The 23,189-nt window shown below is 43.1% G+C and overlaps 1 protein-coding gene across 4 annotated transcripts in view; it reads left to right on the top strand.

Annotated features, from left to right (window-relative positions):
* The window catches only part of stau2 (staufen double-stranded RNA binding protein 2), a 101,959-nt gene continuing 78,770 nt past the window's right edge, over nucleotides 1–23,189 (top strand). For 2 of the 4 annotated variants that reach the window (XM_048266746.1, XM_048266744.1), the window contains exons 1-5: nucleotides 1–237; nucleotides 2,515–2,728; nucleotides 3,564–3,694; nucleotides 4,643–4,802; nucleotides 6,475–6,610. In XM_048266746.1, the coding sequence (XP_048122703.1) occupies nucleotides 2,524–2,728; nucleotides 3,564–3,694; nucleotides 4,643–4,802; nucleotides 6,475–6,610 (632 nt within the window). In that variant the 5' untranslated portion in view covers nucleotides 1–237; nucleotides 2,515–2,523. Of the gene's footprint in view, nucleotides 238–2,514; nucleotides 2,729–3,563; nucleotides 3,695–4,642; nucleotides 4,803–4,984; nucleotides 5,018–6,474; nucleotides 6,611–23,189 lie in introns of all 4 variants that reach the window. The other 2 variants (XM_048266743.1, XM_048266745.1) reach the window with 2 other exon arrangements.

Consider the following 23,189-nt stretch of genomic DNA (forward strand, 5'->3'; position numbering starts at 1 on the left):
AGCCAGTTCTGAATTTGCTGTATTTAGAGCTACACCAGCAAGCTCAGCGATAGTTTTTGTTTTTACAAAATAAGCTGTTTGCTTGTGAATTGCCAATTTGTTTCACTCTTAGATTTAACTCCAGTTTGAAGAGAAGGGCAAGGGGACATTTATTATGTGGTCTGTTCCCAGTATCATCAGTTCTCTTTAGTGTTTGCCAATGTTGGAGGTGTAGCTGGGGTCTGGCCCTGGACTAAGGTAAAACAAATTACAATTAAATATGTTCCACCATTGTAGGTCAGTGTGCACGGTGGCTCATTACAGGTTCAGTATTTTTTTAGTGTTGTCGACGTGGTGTAGTAGTCCTCGGCGTTGCATCGAGATTCCATCTGATGTTTGAGATACAAGAGGGGTGCTTTGCTAGCTAGCATTAGCTAACTGTGCAGCCATGATGCCTGCACAGGCATTAGTGTAGTTGCACACCGGTGAACTAACACAGTTGCCAGGAACGTAAAAAAAACAGCCTGACAACATTATTACATTCCTGTCTTACATAAGTCATGCCACGACGCGTTAGTAAACCTATGGTCTAGCCTCTCCTGTGCTGAATATAGTGGTCCGCACTGTCAATTTTAAGATATGACAGTTAGCAAGCTAGCTAGCAGATCTAACTAGCTGTTTGTGTGTATGGGCATTGCGAGATGCAACCGGCTCACTGAACGAATGACATCAGTTTGCTATTTAGCACAGTGACTCAATTATATTAATAATTATTACGAGCTTTGATGCCAAGATAAGAGTGATGTTCCTGTATAAATGTCATCCGAGAGGAAGGCAATGGTCTCGCCATCACAGATCACCAATTGTATCTCAGCACAGCCAAAAATGAGCGACTCCTACAGTGGTATTGTGATGACAGTTGTTTGAATCGAATCCATAATGTATGCATTCTAATACAGTGTAATTGAGGCCATGTTTCTGAAAGAATTTGAAGCTCACGGGGCCGCAGTCTTGTGAATTCCTGAATCCTCTTTAGGTTATTTTTTCACACAAACTTACGTCACAGACCACTTGGAGGTGCAAACAATATCGGAATTTTGGTTGATTTGACCATCAGTTACCTTCGAAACAGGCACTTACTTTGGATAGACAATAAAAATACATCATATAGTGATTAACGTCAAAAAAACCTCCGATAGGGTTCTAAAGACATCAAATAGTTACCAAATTAATAGCCATGGTGCCAGAAGTGAACACACATGGATAGATATAAAAACTGTGCTTTCATTATACAAATAAACACGACAAAATACTTTTATAAACCTTGAGCCAACACCGATCTCAATGGCAGCGTTTGTTTGCACCTCCAACAGCATGGAGTACTACCGGTAATCTAGAAATTCCACAATTCCATTGTGCTCTCGCGAGAACTCTGGATTTCAAGGGTAATGGAGTACCTGGTTACCTCCCAAAAAACACCCTCAAACGCCCACAAATACCCTTATGTTTGTGTGAAAGAATAGGCTACAGTACGAGGAACTGTTCTGTGTCTCTAAATATGGGTTGAATTCTGGTGTGGAGGTGTTCCCCCCTCTTCACACAACCTCCCTGATCTTCCAGGAAATTATGGCTCAGTATGGGGGTAGAGATCTTCTTATTCAAATTCTTGTTCGAATTTCTGCTCAGTTTTTGAGATTTAAATTGATGAAATGGTTCACTACATTACCACATTCTACTGTTGTGTCTTGAAGAATATTTCTTAGCGATCACTGATCAATTAGTCATAAGTAGCATTGCTGGTCATAGTGAGTGTGCATTCCCCCCTAATAGATATTCCTGTTAATGTCACCACATTTGTGAAGTACCACCTGTTTGTACTGGATTCCAGAATGAATTGTACATAATTCCATATATTATTATTAGGGTCTCTTAAATGTCTGTCCAGAAAGTGACACTTACCTGGTTCCCTCTGTAAGTAAGGTCATCCAGTGCATGCATACGAGAGCAGGTCTGGTTGTCAGGAGTGCACCTGTGGCCTGTGCTTATGGGTCCTCCTGACCATAATTTAACACTGGGTTTAACAGCAGTCTGATACCAGTAAAATCCAAGCTCCTCAAAGTTCCTTAGCATGGACTGTGTAGCCACGACCCCTCCCAGTCTCCTGGTCCTTACTGTCTTCCCAGTTTGTATGCACCAGAGAGTAATTTTGTACTGAGTAGATGTCAGTAGTTATGGGAGTATAACATGAATCACATAAAGAGAAGTGAAATACACTCTTTGATGCATGCGGAAAGGTCAGAATGCAGGAAGAAATCCTCCATTTTAGCCCAATACGGATTATATTAACGGATTATATTATATTGAATACACAGTAGAACCATACTGAAGTCTAACTTGCCCCCTTGAATCCTGTGTGTGTGTGTGTGTGTGTGTGTGTGTGTGTGTGTGAGAGAGAGTGTGTGTTTATATACATGTGTGTGTTTATATATACATGTGTGTTTGTTTACATGTGTGTTTATTTGTGCGTGTTTTCAGATATAGAGCATGGCTCAAGTGAAAGTGCAGACTGCAGCCCCCTTGACTGGGCCTGGCCTGTCCCCCGTGGTGCCCCCAGCCGCCATGCCCAGCTCAGGAGCCCTGAGTCTGCAGCAGCCCCCCTCCATCAACGGCACAGTGCCAGTCCCGACGCCCGCCTGCCCCAGCTCAGCTGCTGGCTTTGTGGATTCTACTGTGTCGGCAAATCCACCAGGTAGCCGCTGCCGCCACCGCTGCGGCCCCTGCCGCTACCACAGCCATGTTGCTATGGTTGCAGCGGCTCCACAGAATACTCATGGTTGCGCTGTCTAACCACACAGTGACCAGTTCCGCTATAGTAGTTATTATATCATTGACAAATAAGTTGTACGTTTTATATGTAGCCACCACTATTATTCACATATGCTGTGGAGTGTATTTGTGTTGATGATGAATGATAACAGTCGTATAATATACTCACTGTTTTATTAGCACCACTCTATTCATTCGAATATGCTGTACAGTGTTGTAGTATTTGTACTGTCATTTATAACAGACATAGAATGGGCTTACTGTTTTATTCGTAAGCAGCACTCTATTCATTCAGATATGCTGTACAGTGTTGTAGTATTTGTATAACAGTCATAGAATAGACCTACTGTTTTATTTGTAAGCACTTTTCAAGTGTTCTAGATATGCTGGACAGTAAGATATGTACATACTAGACTCATCACCATTGCCCAGGCATTCACCATATACCACACAGTAGCCCATATAGGAGTTACAGTATGATGTTCGGAATGATGTCATCAGGAAGGTCCAAACATAAACCCTTTTTCCTTATAGAGATGGTAATAACATGCAGTTTTGGATTTAATATGTTGTTGTTTTTTGCCGCAAATCAGATAATTGCAATTTTACATAAAGGGATTGTCCATTTTCTGTATTACTGTTAAGACAAATTTAGACAAATTTCAGTTGTTGATCATTTAAGATGTGACCGATCAAATTGATGCCATTTCATACCAGTAACAATTCTCCGTTGTGCTGCTCTTCATCTATGGTTCCAGGTCCTCCCCAGGAAAACATGGCAAACCCCAAAGAGAAAACTCCCATGTGTCTGGTGAATGAGTTAGCCCGTTTCAACAGGATCCAACCACAGTACAAGCTCCTGAATGAACGGGGCCCTGCACACGCCAAGGTACACATGCTGCCTGAGCCGTCCAGCAGTCTCTCCAACACTTTCTCATGTAAATCAGTTTAGCTGCAGGGGGGTTCAGCAATATTAGTTCAAGCATGATTCTTTTGCTTCCAAGACGTCCTGGTTTGGTTGAAAAGGTACCTTGCTTGGATGAAACGGACTGCCAAAAGAATAAATGCCGCATTTCAGGTGGCAGGACAGAGGCTATCTCCTAGGAGAAGGAGAGGGATACATGAAAGCAAATATGCTTTCTTTTATTAGACAGATTTCAGATTTTGCTTTTAGTTCAAGAGGCTTTTATGCAGAGAGTAAATATGCCATATTGGCAAAAGATCTCTGATGAGACATCTCTATGAGATGTAAACTGGTTCATGAAAATCCTGATTTGAGGTCAGGTGAGGATTTGAAGTTTAAACAAACAAAACAATTTGAGAGATAATCAAAGACATGCATAGGTCCACAATGTTCCATGCTCCATGTTCCAGTATATTCATATGCAATGTGAACTGCAGAATCCTCACAGCTCACTCCATCATTACAGACCTCTGCATTTCAAAAATTAAAGCAGTGTGATCATGTTTGAGCATGTCCCTCTAGGTGACTCAGTAATGGAGTAATGCTGGCAGCACTTATGGTAAATACAGGTGTCAGTGTGTTCTGTTTGTATGACCTTTGTCAGACACGGCAAGATTGAGTGAGAAAGGCTGGTTAATGTAGTACTTAACAGCAGTCGTATAACAAGAACTGAATGGCAAGAATAGCAACACATTTGAATTTAGGTGCAGGCATACTTTGAAGCATCTGCATAGATCTCTTCCCTGCCCATCGCTTTGTTCTATGCATTCCAGTATTCTATTTACATTAGTGGTGCATGCTCCATTTACTATATGTGTTCTAGAATCGGCCACTGCTCTTTCTCAGCATTCCCTCTTCTCCCCCCCACTGCAGATCTTCACTGTGCAGCTGACACTAGGGGAGCAGGTGTGGGAGGCCGAGGGAACCAGCATCAAGAAGGCCCAGCACTGCACCGCCTCCAAAGCCCTGATTGAGAGCACCCTGCCCCGGCCCCTGCCCCGCTCCCCCAAAGTCGACACCAACAGTAACCCAGGTAAGCACCTGCCTCCTTTTCATTTCCCTTCCTGACTTATAAGGTGAAGGGTTTTGTTTTGTTGTGTCCAGAAAGTAGTGCCCTAAACTAGGGAATAGTGTGCCATTTGAGACGTGGCCGTTTAGGCCACCATTGTATGACCTGCCTGCAGGGCACCTCTAATGTTTACTTTTCACCTGTAGAATCTCCCCAAGGCGACCTTGTTGGGACTAGAGGTAGGTATCTGACTGGTTTGACGGATGAGAACACATAACAGTAAACACACTCTGGGGTTAAAGCTCTGCATGCATGCACATGGGATGGTTTTGCAGTTGTATAGTGTGTGGGTGTTTGTGTGTCTAAGGGAGGGTCTTTCTCTTTTGTTGTGTTTTCTGATGCCCAAAAGGTGATGTTTGGTAGCTTAGCAATGACAGAAAACCAATGATGGAAATAACCTAGGTTTGAATTAGCATGTTCGTCACTAACAGAGGGATGGGTCAAGAGATGGAAATGCATCACACTTGTATACATGCAAAACTGATCATATGCAAGTCAGTGTTGAGCATTGTTGATAACTTCTCTAACCTGTTTTTGGGGTTCTGCTGAAACCATTGAAATGGCAAAGGCAGCTGACAGGTTGAGAGCAGCAGACCCCCTTTTTAGAAAAAAAAAAAAAAAACCCCAGCTCACTCATTATTAGAGTTCAAAGACTGAACAGGCAAGTGCTCCACATTACCTTTAATCATTGCTTAATGAGGCTGGGAAAGACGGTAGCTATGCATAGGCCCTGTGTTATGTCTCTTACACGTAACAACGCTAGTGATCAGTGATTCCTGGTACAGGACAGTCATTCATGTGTGCTTGATGTATGTATGTGTGGTGCCTGGGAAAGTGAGATAAGATGTTTTTTAATTACCTGACGTAGCACAGTAGATGAGTTTCCATTCAACTTTGTAATGTGCATTTTGATCATTAGAATAAGAAACACTTGAAATTTGCATTCTTGTAATGCGCATAAAAATTCAATTCACTAGACGGTGTTGAAATAACCTTCGATTCTCTTAGACATCATGCGATTAAAGGTGAGGTCAGCGATCATACATGATTTTCAAGGCTATGAAATCTGAAAACAAACAAAGTGGGTGCAGCCTCTCCCTAAAACAAAAACAAAACCCTGCTTGGAGTTTCTTTGGGAATACTCAAGGGAGGGGTGAGCTACCGCTCTGGTGTGTTTCGTTTGGTCGCTGACCCCACCTTTAAAGTTGATGGAAACAGTTTACTTGCATTTGTTGCATTTCTGCCTACATGTGTCTATAAACGTTGCCCTGACGACCTTACGTTTTGATCCAATAGCTTCTCAGAAATTTTCCCTTGATTAGGATAATGTTCATTTCTAATTTGCATATTAGAGTGGATCAAATGCAAGCAGACTTTCATATGCAAATAAGCTGAATAGAAGCCCTTCTAATATTGTCTGTAATGCACAACGTTTCTATGACCCTTCCTCATGTACACTGGTATGCTGGGACAAAAGATCCAGCAAAATCAAGCACAGAATTGGAATAGACACCCACACTGTTGTGAGACATCATGTCAACACATTATGTCAGCAGTGGTACCAATTTGGTTTGTTATGTGTTATATCAATACTATGAGGATGCCCTCCTGTGATGAAAAGTGTTGCGTCTCTTAGGCAGCATCACTCCAACGGTCGAGCTCAACGGTCTGGCCATGAAGAGAGGAGAGCCGGCCATCTACAGACCTCTGGACCCCAAGCCCATGCCCAACTACAGAGCCAACTACAACTTCAGAGGAATGTTCAACCAGAGGTCAGTACCCCATCCCTGTGGCCATTCAGAGCTCATTCATTGCGCTTGTCGTTGCATTCAGAGCTCATTCATTGCGCTTGTCGTTCAGAGCTCATTCATTGCCCTTGTCGTTGCATTCAGAACTCATTCACTGCGCTTGTCGTTGCATTCATTGAAATTCTCCTCTTCGTTCTCTAGCTGTCTTTCCAGTGTGTGCTTGCAAAAAATGTGGCCGTTCCACTGGCTCTCTATATAGGAAGCAGTCTGTGTTTGTATTGGTTTGTTTGTTTTTTTACACTGGTATAAACTGTTGGGATTACTCTAGGGTTGGTTGTAATTGTTTGGCTTTTGATATTTTGTCTACCTTTTATTTATTTCTGTGAACTTGTTTATACTTGGTTTTAAAATGCATCTTGGGTGTTTGGATCATATGATGGTGCTTAAAGGAGTATTCCGGCCATTTTTCACATAGATCTCTGTTTCTCAAGGTCGCAGAGTACTGTACAGCTACAGTGCTACACTCTGGGTGCATTATCATAATTATCATCATCAATTTAATAGAGGTGTAAGTGACCACCAAGGTGGACCAACATGCTTTTTGACCCATGTTTTTGTAGTGTAAACACTAGAATGTCAAGATGTAAACAGGCCTGAGGTGGTCCTGGAGTCCTACAGCAGTGGCAACATGTTCAGCAGTGTTTCGGAGAAAAGCTCCCGAACAATGTTGACAAGGCTCTGTTACACTAATATTGGGCAACATATGTTTTATGTGGAGAATTTTAATCACGAGCAAGTAAATTGTCACAATCATTAAACCAGAACACATGGAACCAATCATGTTATTGCCTGGTATCATTTGCCAGAAAGTTGCTCCACATACCATCACCTTAAAATGTCTCATTACTTTCATAGATCTGAAAGAACCTGTTGAACAGCTGAAAGGCTTTTAATTTACTGAATCAGATGTGTTTGTGTCGGGTATGTTAGCAGATTCCATAGCTGAATTGTCCCATAGGCCTTGATCCTCATGGCTGCTCTGCATGCACGTGAATTCCACCGATCTTACTGCTGTGGCTCACTCCCTGGCACGAGGTAGGAGGATGAAGACCAGTGAGGGGCATTGTGGGTTCTCATCCGGCCGACGTCTGATATAGCGTAGATCATTTGCAGTACTGCCTGTGGCCCAGTGACAATAAATCATGTTGAATCAATACGGAATCAAAGATCAACGTATGGCCAAGTGAAGCTGTTCTGGGCTGCCTAGAAGTACACATCCTTGGCTCCTCGAGAGGCCAGGCGTTAAAGAACCTCTCACATGTGGAAAGGATTGAAGCAGCACAGCACCTCCAGTCCCTCAGCGTTTAGTGTGAGGTGCTGCTTTCCTCTACTGCTTTCCCAAAAGCATTGATGAGTAGCTACCTTGGTAAGACAGAGAGTGTTGAAAAAAGGTCTCTATTATTTTTACATAATAATTGGAAGTTGCGTTGGCCCAAAGCATCTGCTAAATACCACAAGCGTAAGCACAAACATAAACATAAACATAATCATTGGTAATTGTTCATTGACACTTTAAAGAAATGCAGCCCTGGATATGAATCATGTCACCCCTCTCCAATGATTCAGTTGATCTGTCTGTTCCCCTTTCTTTCTTAGTGCGTTTTTCTTCATGAATTTCCATTTGACTGTACTCGCCAAGTCTCAGCATTCCGCCGGAGGCTCTCGCTTAATGCTCCCTCACCATGACTTGCGGAATGCTCCAGAGAGAAGTCAATCTTCACCTTATTTAGCTACAGAGATAATGTTTCAGAAGCACCAGGTCGCTCAGCAGAATTGGAGAGAAAAATGGGTCATCGCCTACTCCCTGGCCCTGCTGCCCTCCGAGGGCTGTACTGTCCAAGTGAAAATTAATGATTCTGCTGGCCTCGTGCAGCGTACCTGAATTACTGTCATCACTCATAACTCAGGGATGTAGGTCAAATCACCAATAATTATCAAAGAGGCAGAAGATTTTGGGTCACTGCAAATATATGTAGAAGTATTTGAGTGGGATATGTATTTAAGATTAACTTGAAATTGAGGCCAATAGCCATAGCTTTGTTCAGGAGCTTTCAGGACTGTTTTTTATATTCAAATGTAACTGCACTATTGCAGTTACATTTGAAAGCATTTCCACTTGCAACCCCCAGGTGGCAGCAACAGCTTATTTAAACTCTCTGACTTGTGTAAGAAGATTTTTTGAACCATTTGGCTATCTTGTTATGCAAATTGACAGACATGTATTTTTATAGCTATACAATCAAGTATGTTATCCTGTAAAAAAAACATGCTAACCCATTTTGTATCTTACTTCATTTGTCATACTTGCATCACACATATGGCAAAGGCTGTGTGGAGAAGTATGGCACTTGCACTATATTGCACTTGTTCTCATGTGAAGGTCGCTCATGTAACCATCTGCAAAACTACATATAAATCACACAGTATGGTAGTTTGTAACTCCTGTGGTGATCTTGAACAGTCTTTCATCTTGGTGGCCTTTACAGAATAAAGTGCTCAGTATCTGGAAATGTACAAAGGTAAGGTGAGAAGAATCACAGGCATATGGCTTAGATCTTAGTCTGTGTGTGTGTGTGTGTGTGTGTGTGTGTGTGTGTGTGTGTGTTTGTGTGTGTGTGTTTTCCTTCTTCGTGCCCTCCCCCCTTTTCCCTGTCAATCCAACCTGTCGGGTGTGTAACCCCAAGACAATGAGGAGCCAGGGTGAATTTGATCTTCTGTGTGATTACATCATTTTGCTGCAGAGACTGCTGTAGCTCCGGAGAGGACTGATCTGCGTGTCTGTGTGTGATTTTGTGTGAGATTGTGTGATTTTTTTGTGTGTGCGTGCGTGTGTGTACCCCCCCCGATATCAGGTGCAGTAGACAGATGTAGCTCTAGAAAGGATGGAGGGGTGTGTGTGTGATTTTGTGTGTGTGCGTGCATGGGGAAAGTCTATGTTTGTTTATGCGCACACATGGGTGTCCCCCTGATGTAAGGTGTAGCAGACCTAACTCTGGAAAGGATAGAAGTGTCAAGAGTGTGTGTGTGTGTCTGTGTATATATGTGTGTGTGTGTCTAATTCTCTAATGTGTGTGTCTAAAGCTCTAATTCTCTCCGCTGACAGGGCACGGTGAATTAAAACATTAGGCAGCTCTATCTTATCAGTGCGTTTAATTTATTGACCACAGAAAAAAGATGTTGAGTGCTTTTCAGCAGCTCCCTTTGAGCTGGTGATAGATTAGAGTATTGAATGGGCCTCTGGATTGACCAATTGGCAACACTTTCGATCACGTCTGCGTGTCATTTAAATGGTATAGATGGAGATATTGATTCCCATAACATGTCCAGTCTTTGATGAAATGACCGTAACGTTGAGAGACCATAATAATTTAGTTAAAGGGTTATGGATTAATGGACTGAATGTATAATGCCGTTTGTATCTACATCCATTAATACATTTAGTGCTCACTTCTATCCCAAAGTAACTTGCAGTGTAAGTCAAGTGTAAATTTAATCAGTGGGACACCTGTGCTTTCTGACCATTAAACATCTGACTTTGCCATATTTAGCTCAGTGAGTTACCAGTTGATGAACTGTACCACACATATTATGTGTTTATTAAATGAAGCTGCAGTTGCGTGTAAAATCAGATGTATAGTGCTCTGTGAAGCTGAACACAGCCAAGCAGACTCAGCAAGTGAGTAAAGGCGTCTCTCAGTGGAAGCAGATTGGAAACAAGTAGCACAGCAGGACGAGCCTCGTTAGTCCGGCCTCGGTCATCTCCGTGGGACACAACATAGCGCTGAACCACACCGGGAGTCGCTCCTCTCTGACCCCCCCACCCCACCCCCACCCCTTAGTTCCGTTACACTGAGTTTGGATTGGCGTCTTTTTTTTTTCTGTTTTCTTGTCCTACTTTTTTCTTCCGGGAGGGACTCGTCCTCCTATCCTCTTCCATGGGTACGGCAGTGCCATTATGTCAGTCTTGTGGTTTGCTCAGCTGAAATAGTAATAAGCATAATTGCTGTGGTTGGTCGCCGATGATATTTCCTGCTGTGATGCCGGGCCAGGGCTGGCTCTGGTGTGGGCAGTCTGGGCCAGCGCTGGCCTGTGCTGGGGCTGGGCTTGCCGCTTTGGAAAGAGCGTGAGTCTCAGCGGAGTGCCGCGCTCCGAGCAGGTGGCAAAGCGCTGGCTGTGGCAGAGGTCGCGGCGGTCTGGAAACTTGCGTCAGCGTGCAGATGCTATCTGGAACCCCGGCTTATTTTCATTCAGATAAAAGTGTAGCGGCGGGGACGTGCTCGTTGCTGAGAAGCAAATTCTCTCCAAAAGTGGAGCCCGGGTGTTATTGGTCCCCACCCCCCTACATTGAGTGTTTGCTTTGCCTTGGTGATCTTTGATTCCGTATTGATCCAACATGATTTATTGTCTTGTTTTTGTCTAAATAAAATAAATGAATTCAAATGGGCGTCTCGTGTCGCCTTTAATTGTTTTACCTCCTGACGTTGCCATGGGCCCATTTTGTGACATGTTCTATGGACTTAACCTGCCATTTCCTCTCAGTCAGCCTCCCCATGACTTCACACACACCCACACACACACACACACACACTGAAACAGTGAACACACACACACACACACACAAACAGAAAAAGCAATGAAAAAGCACACACACACTGACGCATGCTGAATGATTGCAGTCACTCATCTCCCAATCACAGAGAGAGCAAGCAAGTGAGAGGCAGGAACCATGCATGGAAAACCCATTCCGACATGTGAGGTGGTCAGACGAGCCTCTTAGGGCAGCGGAAGATTGTCCTTCCTGTTGTTTTAAGAGCATTATCATCTGATGCGTAAGAGTGCATCAGTGTTATGACAGAGGCTTAGTCTTAAGCAACCTGGTTACTCCTGCTCCCTTATTGCTAACTACTGTATTGCGAAATTCACAGGAAAAAAATTGTCATATGACCATTTATAAATTACAGAATTATGCTCAATTGCAATGGGAGTCTTTTCCTCTGTCTGTTCTGGAACTCTCTGTGTTGTATTCAGAACTATGGTTGGAGAGGCACCACCTTGTTACTGTCATTTGCACTTAATGCTTCCAGCCCTCTTGTCTGGAACCCGTTTGTTCTCTGTCCATAGCGAGTGTTTGGGAAATTGTGATGGAACTTGTTACATGGTGCATAGTTTTTCTGAGATCATTGTAATCCCTGCATCATACTCAAACATTTGTTTGTAAATGTTATAAGACTGGTGCTTTTTATCATTGAGTTCTTCTTTCATGGCTATGGTTGTTGCTATTGGTTGTCCGGGAGGAAATGCCTCATCTTCAGTGCACCTCCATGCTTTGTTACCCATCCTTTAGCGAGCTGCACAATGCTAGCACATGCTCCAAATTAGAAGAGTGCTGAAGTATCGTAAAAGCACCAATTTCTGCCCCTTTCTTTCGAAAATTCTAAAACAAAGATGTTTTTTAATACTTCAAAAAAACATTTGATAAATTAACCTTAAATGTTTCAATAGTGATAGGTGTGTAGATTTGAACAAAATCTGGTTTGGTTCTTAACGGGAGCATTTACGGGATATTTCCACTCGGCACATCAACGGTTAGACCAAGAATTCTTGTCGCGACGCAAAATCAAAATTCCACTGGAGCTCCAAGCGGATTTGTACAGGCAGCCATACAACACTTTTCACAGCTCTTCAAGTCACTGTACAATGTAATTTTTGGTACATAGCTAATTTAGATACACTTATGGGGTGAGTGCTTTCATTTTTTTAGGAATCCGCTGTCTTGGTTTGTATATAAATGTATATTAAGTGACACATAAACGTAAAAGGGCGGAAATAGGTGACTTGCCAATATGATTATTTTTGTATTTGGAGGTGTCAGTGTTTTTCCTCTATGTGAATTTTTCTGTTCAGTGTGTGTGTGTGTCTGTGTTTGTTGCTGTTTTGTGTGTGTGTGTATGTATGTGTGTGTGTGTCTGTTCTGCTCATGTGTGTTTCTGTGTGTGTGTGTCTGTTTGTTCTGCACGTGTGTGTGGGTTTGTGTGTGTGTGTGTGTGTGTGTGTGTGTGTGTGTGTGTATGTATGTATGTGTGCACTTGATCTTAGTCCTCCCTTAGAACATGCTCGGTACACCCCTGGAGCGCGACAGGAGAGGCCCATCCGTAGCACCCAGTCATCCATAACGTGTGTGTTGCCTACCAGCCCCTCCCCTCGAGCCTGAGTTGCCCTGAGCTGCCCGCCTGCATGAGAACGCACCCACGAGCTGCACATGTGTGGCCTGCCTGGCTCTCCCGCTTTGGAAATCCAGCTCAAGTTGTGGTAGTGTAGGGGTTGTGGAGTTTATTTCACTGTCAGTCAAAGCAGAGAGCGTTGAGAGTGGAAAAAAGCACACGTAGCCTAGCTCACGAAAATCTTCTGCTTTGAATGTTGGTTTATCCATTTTAGGCTTTCTTATGATGTGTTATGCATGGGGCAGATGTAGCTCGGTTAGTGCAAGACTGTGAGACATGCATAATTTGTAAGCGTGGTTTGGAAAAGTAACATTATCACCAGAATCATACCATTCTCCTGTGTGCATGCCAGACAGAAATACAGCTTGTTTACTCAGTCGCTGGATCTGGTCTGTGGGCTTCCCATCACATAAATTACCGTGGAGCTCGGCCAGATTGCCAGTAGAATTGTACAAACACTGCAGATCGGCATTAGATTATCAAATGAGTCTTCGTTCTAGGCGACGTTGCGGAATGGCAAATGGAATCCAGAATAAACACAACGTACAGTAGGTTTATGCTGCATTGAGAACTCTCTGCCTTTAATCACGGGGAACACTCTGCATTTTTCCTCCTCCCTGCTGTCAAGACAAACACGTTTTCCCAAAATGAATCATTGTGTTGCATCGCCATGTTGAATTACAGCTTTCTGATGTTTTTGCACAAGTCTGAAGGCTTGGTTTAGTGGTTTAGGTGTTGAAGCCTAAATATGAGAGCTATCAGGGGCAAGTACCATAAGGGCATTCAGGTAAATATTATGACTTGCATCAAGTGGGATGAAAGTCCTCAGTATTATAGGCAAGGCCAGGCCCTTGACCCCCATAACTGTTTGAGAGGTTCTGAATTCAAGCTACTGTACCTGGCAGTGCCTGTTTACATCTTATCCCTCCACCTCTCTCTCTTTTTCTCTCTCTCTCTCTCTCTCCTCCCATCCTTCCATCTCCATCACACTTAGGGTCTCAGTGTTATAACATTATCCATTGACCATTTTTGGTTAATGGAGGGATAATGTACAAAAGCGTCTTCTACAGTCAGCTCGTCAGCATTGGCTTGTTGTAGATTGGAGTATTGGCTTGTTGCTTCTACACTGCCTCCCCCCTTCATTCCTGTGGAGAGGTCTACTGTATCAGCTGCCAGGTCAAATGGATCATCCCCAACCCCCACTACCTCCTCTCTCCCGCCTCCATCTGAAGGTCTCTTGCATCTGAAGACCCTGCTGCTCTGGTCACCTCCTTCACTTTGTTTGTCAGTTGTTGTTGTCATCATGCCCAGAAGAGCATAGGCGTGCTGATGGCTTCCTGTAAAGCAGAACGAGTGGGAGAGGGCACGGCGAGTGGGAAGTGGGAGCATTACGTGCAGACGCTCTCCCTTGCCTTTTAACGCCGTGCTCCGTGAGGATGCTAAGCTGTACTAAACTTGCCGCTGGTGTGATGCTTTTGTGTAAATAAGATATTGCTGCTATCGCTAACAGCTTCCATTAGTGGTTCAAAGCACTTTGTGTGATGTGTAGCCACTGTGGACACCACTTCTTAGAGTAGGTGGATGTGGTCAGGTCTGGCGCGGGTCTAGGAATTGTTCCCAGCAGTTTCGGTAAAAGTCTTGATTGTGTGATTTTATTTCCGTTTTTCAGCGTTCAGAAAAACATACAGTATACAATGACACAGGTTAAGTACAGTTTAAGTACAGTTTTTGTGTGCTCACTATATTGTCTTAAATGGTCAAAATTAGATTGTCAGAAAATCAGTTCACATAAAATATAATTACTTATGAAATTCTGATATAACGCAAAATGTGCTGCCAAAACAGTTCTAAGCCATTCAGTGAATATTGCTGTAATGGGCTGTCATCTAAACGGCTCTGTGTAATCGAGTTGGAGGGATTTCACTGTGACCCTTCGCTTGCCTTCTGCCAAGTCATTTAGAGAGCCCACTTACGGAGAGCAAAGCAAAGAATCATTCTCACATTGGGGGTTTGGACCGAGCTTCAAGGAGCCCTGCATCTCTCTTTCATTTCTCTCATCTGCTGAAGGATCAAACCGTAATGATCTTGATTCCAGTTAAACTCTTTGTGCATTGCAACAGAAAGGAGTGTTGATGATATGAGTAAGCATTTACAGCAGCAGACTCCGTTGGCTCGATTAATATTTTTTCTTTCTTCTTTCTTCTCCCCTTTTTTTCTGGGAAGGAAAGATAAAGATGGACGAAAAATGTGCTGATTAAAACGATGGAGAGGAGGTTTTGCAACCTCCAGCTATCAAACGGGAAACCATAACAAACCGTCAGAGGGGCCGAAGAATTTGGGTTTAATCAACTGTGATTTATGTGACAGGCCACGGGCGAAACTCTCCCCAATCCGTGATTTCCCAACTGACTGCACTGGCACTTTCACCGAAGACATTTATTTTGGGAGAGTTTTGTGAGCTGTCTAAGGCCACTCGGTTCTCCTATGGTGGGAGCCATTAAAGGCCTGAACCACTTCAGAACGGGCACACCACACATCCTGGTTCCCGGGGCATGAGTCAGTCATATTCTGTCTTGTTTCGACCTGACAGATTGATGATCTGGGTCGCTCGTTGGCTTGACAGATTTGTTGACGTGCGGATGTTTTAATTATGCCACAGTCACGCAGTGACATCGAAAAAAATAAAAAAACAATGGTAATCCACAGTGTTAAAATTCTCCGAATGGAAAAAAGTGTCTCTGTCCGTCACAACAACAGCGATGGCAGGCAACCAAACAAAAAACAACAACTCCACAACAAAAAAAGGGAAAAAAAAAATCAAAGCCAAACAAAAAACACAGGGCCAGAGGGTACCTCTGCTGAGCGAGAGAACCGGATAGGTCGAGCAGAAGAGGTCCGACCAGGGAGGTGAGCTGACCCGACCCCCCCATGGGCCTGGTGGGGGGTTTGATAAACTTCAGCCGTACTTCCTCTCCAAATGCTGCGTTCCCCAGGGGCTCCCCACGGGCCACTGCCTCCCGGAGGCTCGCGCATACCCCCCGATGCTCAGCCTTTTGTGCCCCTGCGTTAGGCAACACTAGGCTGACTAATTAAATTAAACACAACACAAACAAAACACACACACAAACAAACATATAGATATTAAAGTATACTCAGTTGACGAGGAATATAAACATCTTTAGCTGATCTTTAATACTTATGAATGAGAAGACCTTAGTGATCATTTTAGCATCTACACGGGTCATAACGTCAGTCGCCTTCCTGTATAGAGTCATAGTACGACCCCTGATGTTAAATTCGAGCAGAGCCAGCTGGTGTGCCAAAGACAGGATCCAGATGACAGTATCCTGAAAGGCCTGCCCTGGCCGAAATAGTTTCATCATTTCATTATACTATTGGCATGGTGTGCCAGTTAAGCCCATTAGCCGGTCTGGATGCCCGCTTTGAGCCCACTGCAAATCAAACCAGCTAATAGGCTAACTGAAATAACACCATGCCAATCTCTAGGTATGGTGAAGGGTATGTGATGATGTGGGCTATTTTAATTCCAAAGGCCAAGGTAACTTTATCAGGATGCACAGTATTCTGGATCCATGAAATAACTGGCCTTTAAAAATAAAAATCTGCCTGTCTCTATGGGAATTTAACATAGGTCAATACTTATGACCCTGTATTTTAAGGAAGAACATTTATTTATTTATGATACATTATTCATTCACTAAGAAAATTGGTGTCCTTAAAGGTTAGATATTTCCTCTATTTTTCACGGCATTAAGATCAATTTCCAAAAGATGATTTTATATTCCTCTTTTTCAGTCAACTTTAGCATGGTGCCAACACTTTTGGCCATCACTGTAGACACACACACACAAACAAACATACAGTGATGGCCAAAAGTGTTGGCACCCATGCTAAAGATTGACTGAAAAGGAATATAAAATCATCTTTTAGAAATTGATCTTAATGCCTTAGAGTGAAAATGAGAAATATCTAACCTTTAAGGACACCAATTTTCTTAGTGAATGAATAATGTATCATAAATAAATAAATGTTCTTCCTTAAAATACAGGAGTCATAAGTATTGACCCTATGTTAAATTCCCATAGAGACAGGCAGATCTTTATTTTTAAAGGCCAGTTATTTCATGGATCCAGAATACTGTGCATCCTGATAAAGTTACATGGCCTTTGGAATTAAAAATAGCCCACATCATCACATACCCTTCACCATACCTAGAGATTGGCATGAATTGTTATTTCCAGTTAGCCTATTAGCTGGTCTGATGCTCATTGAGCTCAATGCAAAATCAAAACCAGCTAATAGGCTAACTGAAATAACACCATGCCAATCTCTAGGCATATGGTGAAGGGTATGTGATGATGTGGGCTATTTTAATTCCAAAGGCCAAGGTAACTTTTATCAGATGCACAGTATTCTGGGATCCATGAAATAACTGGCCTTTTAAAAAAAAAAAATCTGTCTCTGTGGGAATTTAACATAGGGTGTCACAATACTATGACCCCTGTATTTTAAGGAAGAACATTTATTTATTTATGATACATTATTCATTCAAGAAAATTGGTGTCCTTAAAGGTTAGATATTTCCCTCATTTTCAAAAGGCATTAAGATCAATTTCCAAAAGATGATTTTTATATTCCTCTTTCAGTCAATCCTTTAAAGCATGGGTGCCAACACTTTTGGCCATCACTGTAGACACACACACACAAACAAACACACACACACACAAACACATACACACACACACACACACACACACACACACACACACACACACACAATTGGGCCAGCAGCGGTAAAGCACACACTGAGGCATCATTACATGTCATAGAGAATCATAGCTTTTGTGTGCAGTTTATGACAATTGTGCTCCAAAACACTGAGGCATCAACTCAGAGGGAATGCTTTGGAGAAGTTACCAATTCATACAACCACTCATACACAAATACATGTTCTCTTCTCATGTTCTCTTATTCTCAAATGTACAAAACCACGAAGGCCACAAGGCAGCTACAGACGCACACAACAGCAGTAAAGATGCACACTTGTATGAATGCTGCATATGCTATGCAAATGCTGGTAACACTTTACTTGTCGAGGTGGCCATTAATGAAAGGTTTGGTATGAATGTTGAGTCATGTCTCATGAAACAGTCATGAATGCTTTATGTGCAGTTTATGACAGCTGCTATGAATGTGTTATGAACTCACCTATCAAGTAAATTGTTACCCAAATGCTCTACATACAGACACTCACACGGTCACATTCACACAGGCATACAAATACGTACAGATTCAATTTGAAAAATGACCCCAACCTGTCTATTATTTTTTTCGTTTTTATTTCTATTCCTTTCTCTACTCCTATCTCCCTTTTCTTTCTTTCTCTTCTCTCTTCCTTTCTCTGTTTCTCTTTACAGTGTCTGTCTCTCTTTACGGTGTCAACACACACACACACACACACACACACACACACAAACAGACACACACAGCTCCTTTAGAAATCCCAGGGATAACATCCACAGCTGTGTGACTGTAGAGGGCCTCATCTCAACCCTCAAGGCCATTCACCTCTCTCACAAACATGGACACACATGCGCGCGCACACATATGCCAAATACATTCTCATAAAACACACACACACACACACACACACACACAGACACAGGATCGCCTTGGCGTCATCCGTCCTCTTGTCATGAGAGGCTAGGTCGCTACGGTAACTGGCTTCTCAACCCAGCATCGCTCAGGCCGCTACATCACCTGCTGCCGTGTCATTGTTCCCGTGGAGACCACTAACCCCATGGCAACTCTTCAGCGCTGTCAGGGTCTTCGTCAGACTGCATTCTCTGGCCAGGATGACCACATACTGCAGTTCACATTTGCTCAGCCCCCATAACTGATTTAGCCTACTCTGCTTTATTTGTGTTCACCCATGTTCGTGTGTGTATGTGTGTGTGTATGAAAGTGTTTTTTTTTAAATTGGTATGCATGTTGATGTCTTTGGATATTGGTGATTGTGGGTCTGTTAATAGACGTGTTTAAGTGAGCTGTGTGAGTTTGGCTGGTATGTGATTTAACATGGTTGTTTATATGGGCTGCTATATTTGCTGGCATACATTTTTAGGTTTCCTGATTGTGTTAAATTTTTGTCCCTTGGTCTTGGCTGGTGAGCAGTTAAGTATGTTGACAGTGTAGTTGTGTACCCCATGTATCTTGAATTGTGTGTGTGTGTGTGTGTGTGTGTGTGTGTGTGTGTGTGTGTGTGTGTGTGTGTGTGTGTGTGTGTGTGTGTGTGTGTGTGTATATGTGTGTGTGTGTGTGTATGTGTACAGTATATGTGTTTATGTGTGTTGATATTTGTCTGTTTGTGTGAAGCAGCATGTGCGTGCGCTGGTTGGGGTGTTGGCTGAGGCTGGAAAAGTAATGCTGGGAGATGGATGGAAATCATCAGCCGCACAGTGTGAATAGGGGCACTTAGCACCAGCTACAAAGAGGAGCAGAGGAATCAATAAGGCACAGAGAGAGAGGGAGCGAGAGAGAAAGAGACAGAGAGGGGGGGCAGAGAGAGAGAGAGAGCGAGAGAGAGCCAGGGAGGGAGGGAGGGGGAGGGAGGGAGAGTGAGAGGGAGGTGAAGGAATGTATGTGCATTTTTGTATGTTTATGTGTGTGTGTATGTTTATGTGTGTGTGTTTGTGTGTAAGTGAGAGTGATGAAAGAGAAAGAAAGAAAAACAGGAATAGTAAAGAGAAAAGGAGAGCAAGGTAAAACAGAAGGGAAAGGAGGCTATGTGTGCCAGAGAGAGAGAGGAAGAGAGAGGGAAAGAGAGAGATTAGTGGAGGAGAAAGCCCCTGGATGACTGCCTGGCCCTCTCTGAAAGAGTCTGTCCAGGTGACAGATCAACAAGGGCGACCCAGTCTCAGCTGGAGCCATACATATTAGCTCTGTTTACTAACCTCTCTGTCTCCATTATTCTTTCTCTTCTCTCCTTCTCTCTCTCATGTTCTCTCTCTCCAATTCATTCTTCATCTTCATCGTTATCCACTCTCTGCCACATTTATCAGCCATATTTACCATTCTTTCTCTCTCTTATTCTCTCTCTCTCTCTGTCTCTCTCATGCACACACACACTTACTCTCTCTCTCTGTATAACTCAGTCAGATGGTTTAACTTCTGTTTCACAAAATAAATGTTCCAGGTTTTATACTCATCCCTCCCCTGTGCTGCTTATATGTGTATGTATACTTTTGTGTGTGTGTAAAACCGCACAAAAGAAGTTGATAATCTCAGCATCAGGCCGAGCCCCACTTTAATATCGGTGCTGCAGAATTGTGTTTGCCTTGGCACGGCCCTTGTTCCCCCATGCCAGTGGAGTTGAGGTGGAGTGGTTTTAAATTGCCACAGATGGGGGTCTGTCTCTAGCTCCAGGTATGCACCCTGTCTCCTCAGACCGTGCAGCAGCATTGTTTTCCCTCTCCTGCCTTGTCTTTCAGCTGCTGCGTCCTTGTCAGTGTTTGTTTGTAACAGCCTGGGGTTATGTGACCAGGCGAGGTGAGACGTGTTCACATGTCATCAAAGATGAAGATATCACCTCTGGTCCCCGGGAAAACGTTTGGCTAGATGACGCACACGACTGGCTATGGCATAATAAAAAGTCGTTTGCTTGGGAGTGTCCTTTGTGCAGCGTCTCTAAGTCTTACGTAGAAAACTTTGCTTTAGTCTCTTCTAATGTGGTGTCCCCTGGACTGTAAGGTATGTTTTTAGTTATGAAGAAGTCCTTTGTAGGGATGTAACGATTACCGGTATAATGGTAAACCGCGATAAAAATGTTGACGATAACAATTACCGTTTTCATTTCAAATATCATGATTATCACGCTCGATTACCACGGTGTGGAAACCGTGTGTTTAATCCTTCATAGCTTCATCTGAGCCTGCTTTTGACATACAGTAGGCCTGGTACAATGAAGCAAAACTGGTACCCTACTGATTCTGTTGTCTAATTGATGGATTTTAACTGTGGCACAAAGCCAATTAAACAAGACCAAGGAAAAAGTGATTGGGACGACACACAATGCCACAGTAACATTATGCTATGAATTAAAGCAACACCAAAGAACTTTTCCTCTGTCGCACGCACGCTATTTGTTTATCCAGCAACGGCTTTGCCAACTAGATGTACGGCAGAGCGGTACAAAATATGACCGCCGCTCAGTCCAGCACATGTTTTCCACAAAAATAAGTCACGCTGAAAGGCATATATGATTCTAACTGTCTCACTGAATTGCATTATGCACACTCAATTCTCCCTGGTATCTGCTAGACAACAAGTACCAAAACATGATTAGTTCATAGATTTCACATGTAATATACATTTTATACAACCCCACCCCCATCTTGCCTGTTCATAATTCTGAGAAATTCTTGAATTGTGTGCATGTGTGCGTGTACATGTTTATGTGTGTGTGTGGGTGGGTGGGTGTGTGTGCATGTGCATGTGCTTGTGTGTTTGCCTGTTTATGTGCCTGTGTGTGTGCATGTGCATGCATGCGTATATATGTCTACTGTGTGAGTATGTGTCATACGTAGGATTACTGTGAATGTATGTGTGTGCGTGTGTATCTGTTTATGCACATGTGTGCATATGGAATGGGTTTACATGACCCCTGGAGGCAAACATTCGCAAAAAATTGGTCATCCTAGGCCCTACGGTTCTCAAGATATTCACAGAAAACTGTGTCTGCCCTACCCTCCTTTCGGGGGGTCCAGTCCAGCGGGGGGGCTACAGATCAAAACGAAAAGCGATGGTTCCATGCTATCCATGTGAGGTTACTGTACATGCCCACCAAGTTTCGTGTACCCCGGTCTTTCAGTGTCCCGGGAATCCTTGTTGGTGTACGGTCACTAAATGTACACATAAATTATTTTATTGTAAGGCCCCCCATGAACGAAAAGTCCACGAAACTTGGCATGCATTCGAGGGTGTCATAATGATCCTACACTTTCAATTTCGTGGCAGTTTTGACCATGTCAGCCAGAGATATTGTGATGAAAACACCTAATGTTTTGCTTTTTCATTTTGAACTAGGTGGCTATACATGAAATAAGTGGTAATGGGATAGGGTTGACATGCCCCTTAAGACCAACATACAAAAAGGTGGACCTCCTAGGCCCCACGTTCCCGAGATATTCTCAGAAAACTGTCTCCGCCACCTACAGGCCAGTTGGTGTATAGTAACATAAATTAATTTATTGTGTGGCCCCCCATGAATGGAATTTCCACGAAACTTGGCGTGCATTCAGAGGGTGTCATAATGATCCTACACTTCCACTTTTATTGCAGTTTTGACTATGTTAGGTCATAGATACCTCACGATTACAACACCTCATTTTTACTTTTTTGTGTTTAACTAGGTGGTGCTATACATGAAATGAGTGGTTATGAAATGGGTTGACATGGCCCTTTGAGATCAACATACAAAAAAAATGGTCCTCCTAAACCCTACGGTTCTCGAGATATTTACAGAAAACTGTGTCTGCCCTACCCTCCTTTCGGGGGGTTCAGTCCAGCGGGGGGGCTACAGATCAAAACGAAAAAAGGAGGTTTCATGCTATCCATTCGGGGTTACATGCCCACCAAGTTTCGTGTACCCCGGTCTTACAGTGTCCTGGGAATCCTTGACGGAAATTTGGACATGCAAAAAAAAAAAAAAAAAAAAAATCTGACTAAACCTATATGAGTCATAATAACGATGTCCATAGACAAGGTAGAATATGTAGCATGATTTTATGAAAGTACGATGTATTGTGACATCATGCAAGTCAAATTTGTAGTTTCTTATGTCTCATTCCATCGAACTACAAACCCGCTACCCGATCTGGCAAACTTACTTAGTGTGGTTACAGACGATAGAGGGCATGGGTTTAATGCAGAAGTGCCGTTCACCCTGTTACGAGTTGATGAACCACGGAAACAATTTTGGAAACATTATTTTAAGGTACAAAAAACTCTTTGGTGTTGCTTTAAGAATGCTCAGCTCAGCCAGGTTTGTTTGTGCAGTCAGGATGTAGGCCTGCACCAGAATAAAGGAATTACTCAGTAACAATTTTTTTACCCTCCCTCAGCAGCGCCTCTATGAGACCAGGTGAAAATGAGTTCCAGCGTCCCTGGTTAAATGTTGCACAAGGTTTTGCCTATATTTTGTAATATAGTAAATGCAGTCACACTTTTTGAAACTATTTCAGCTTGTGTAGGCCTATTAGTGCTTTCTGAACATATTGAACACACTTTTTAAAATACCGCGA

Source organism: Alosa alosa, chromosome 16 (assembly GCF_017589495.1).
Source record: "Alosa alosa isolate M-15738 ecotype Scorff River chromosome 16, AALO_Geno_1.1, whole genome shotgun sequence".
Taxonomy (NCBI): Eukaryota; Metazoa; Chordata; class Actinopteri; order Clupeiformes; family Clupeidae; genus Alosa; species Alosa alosa.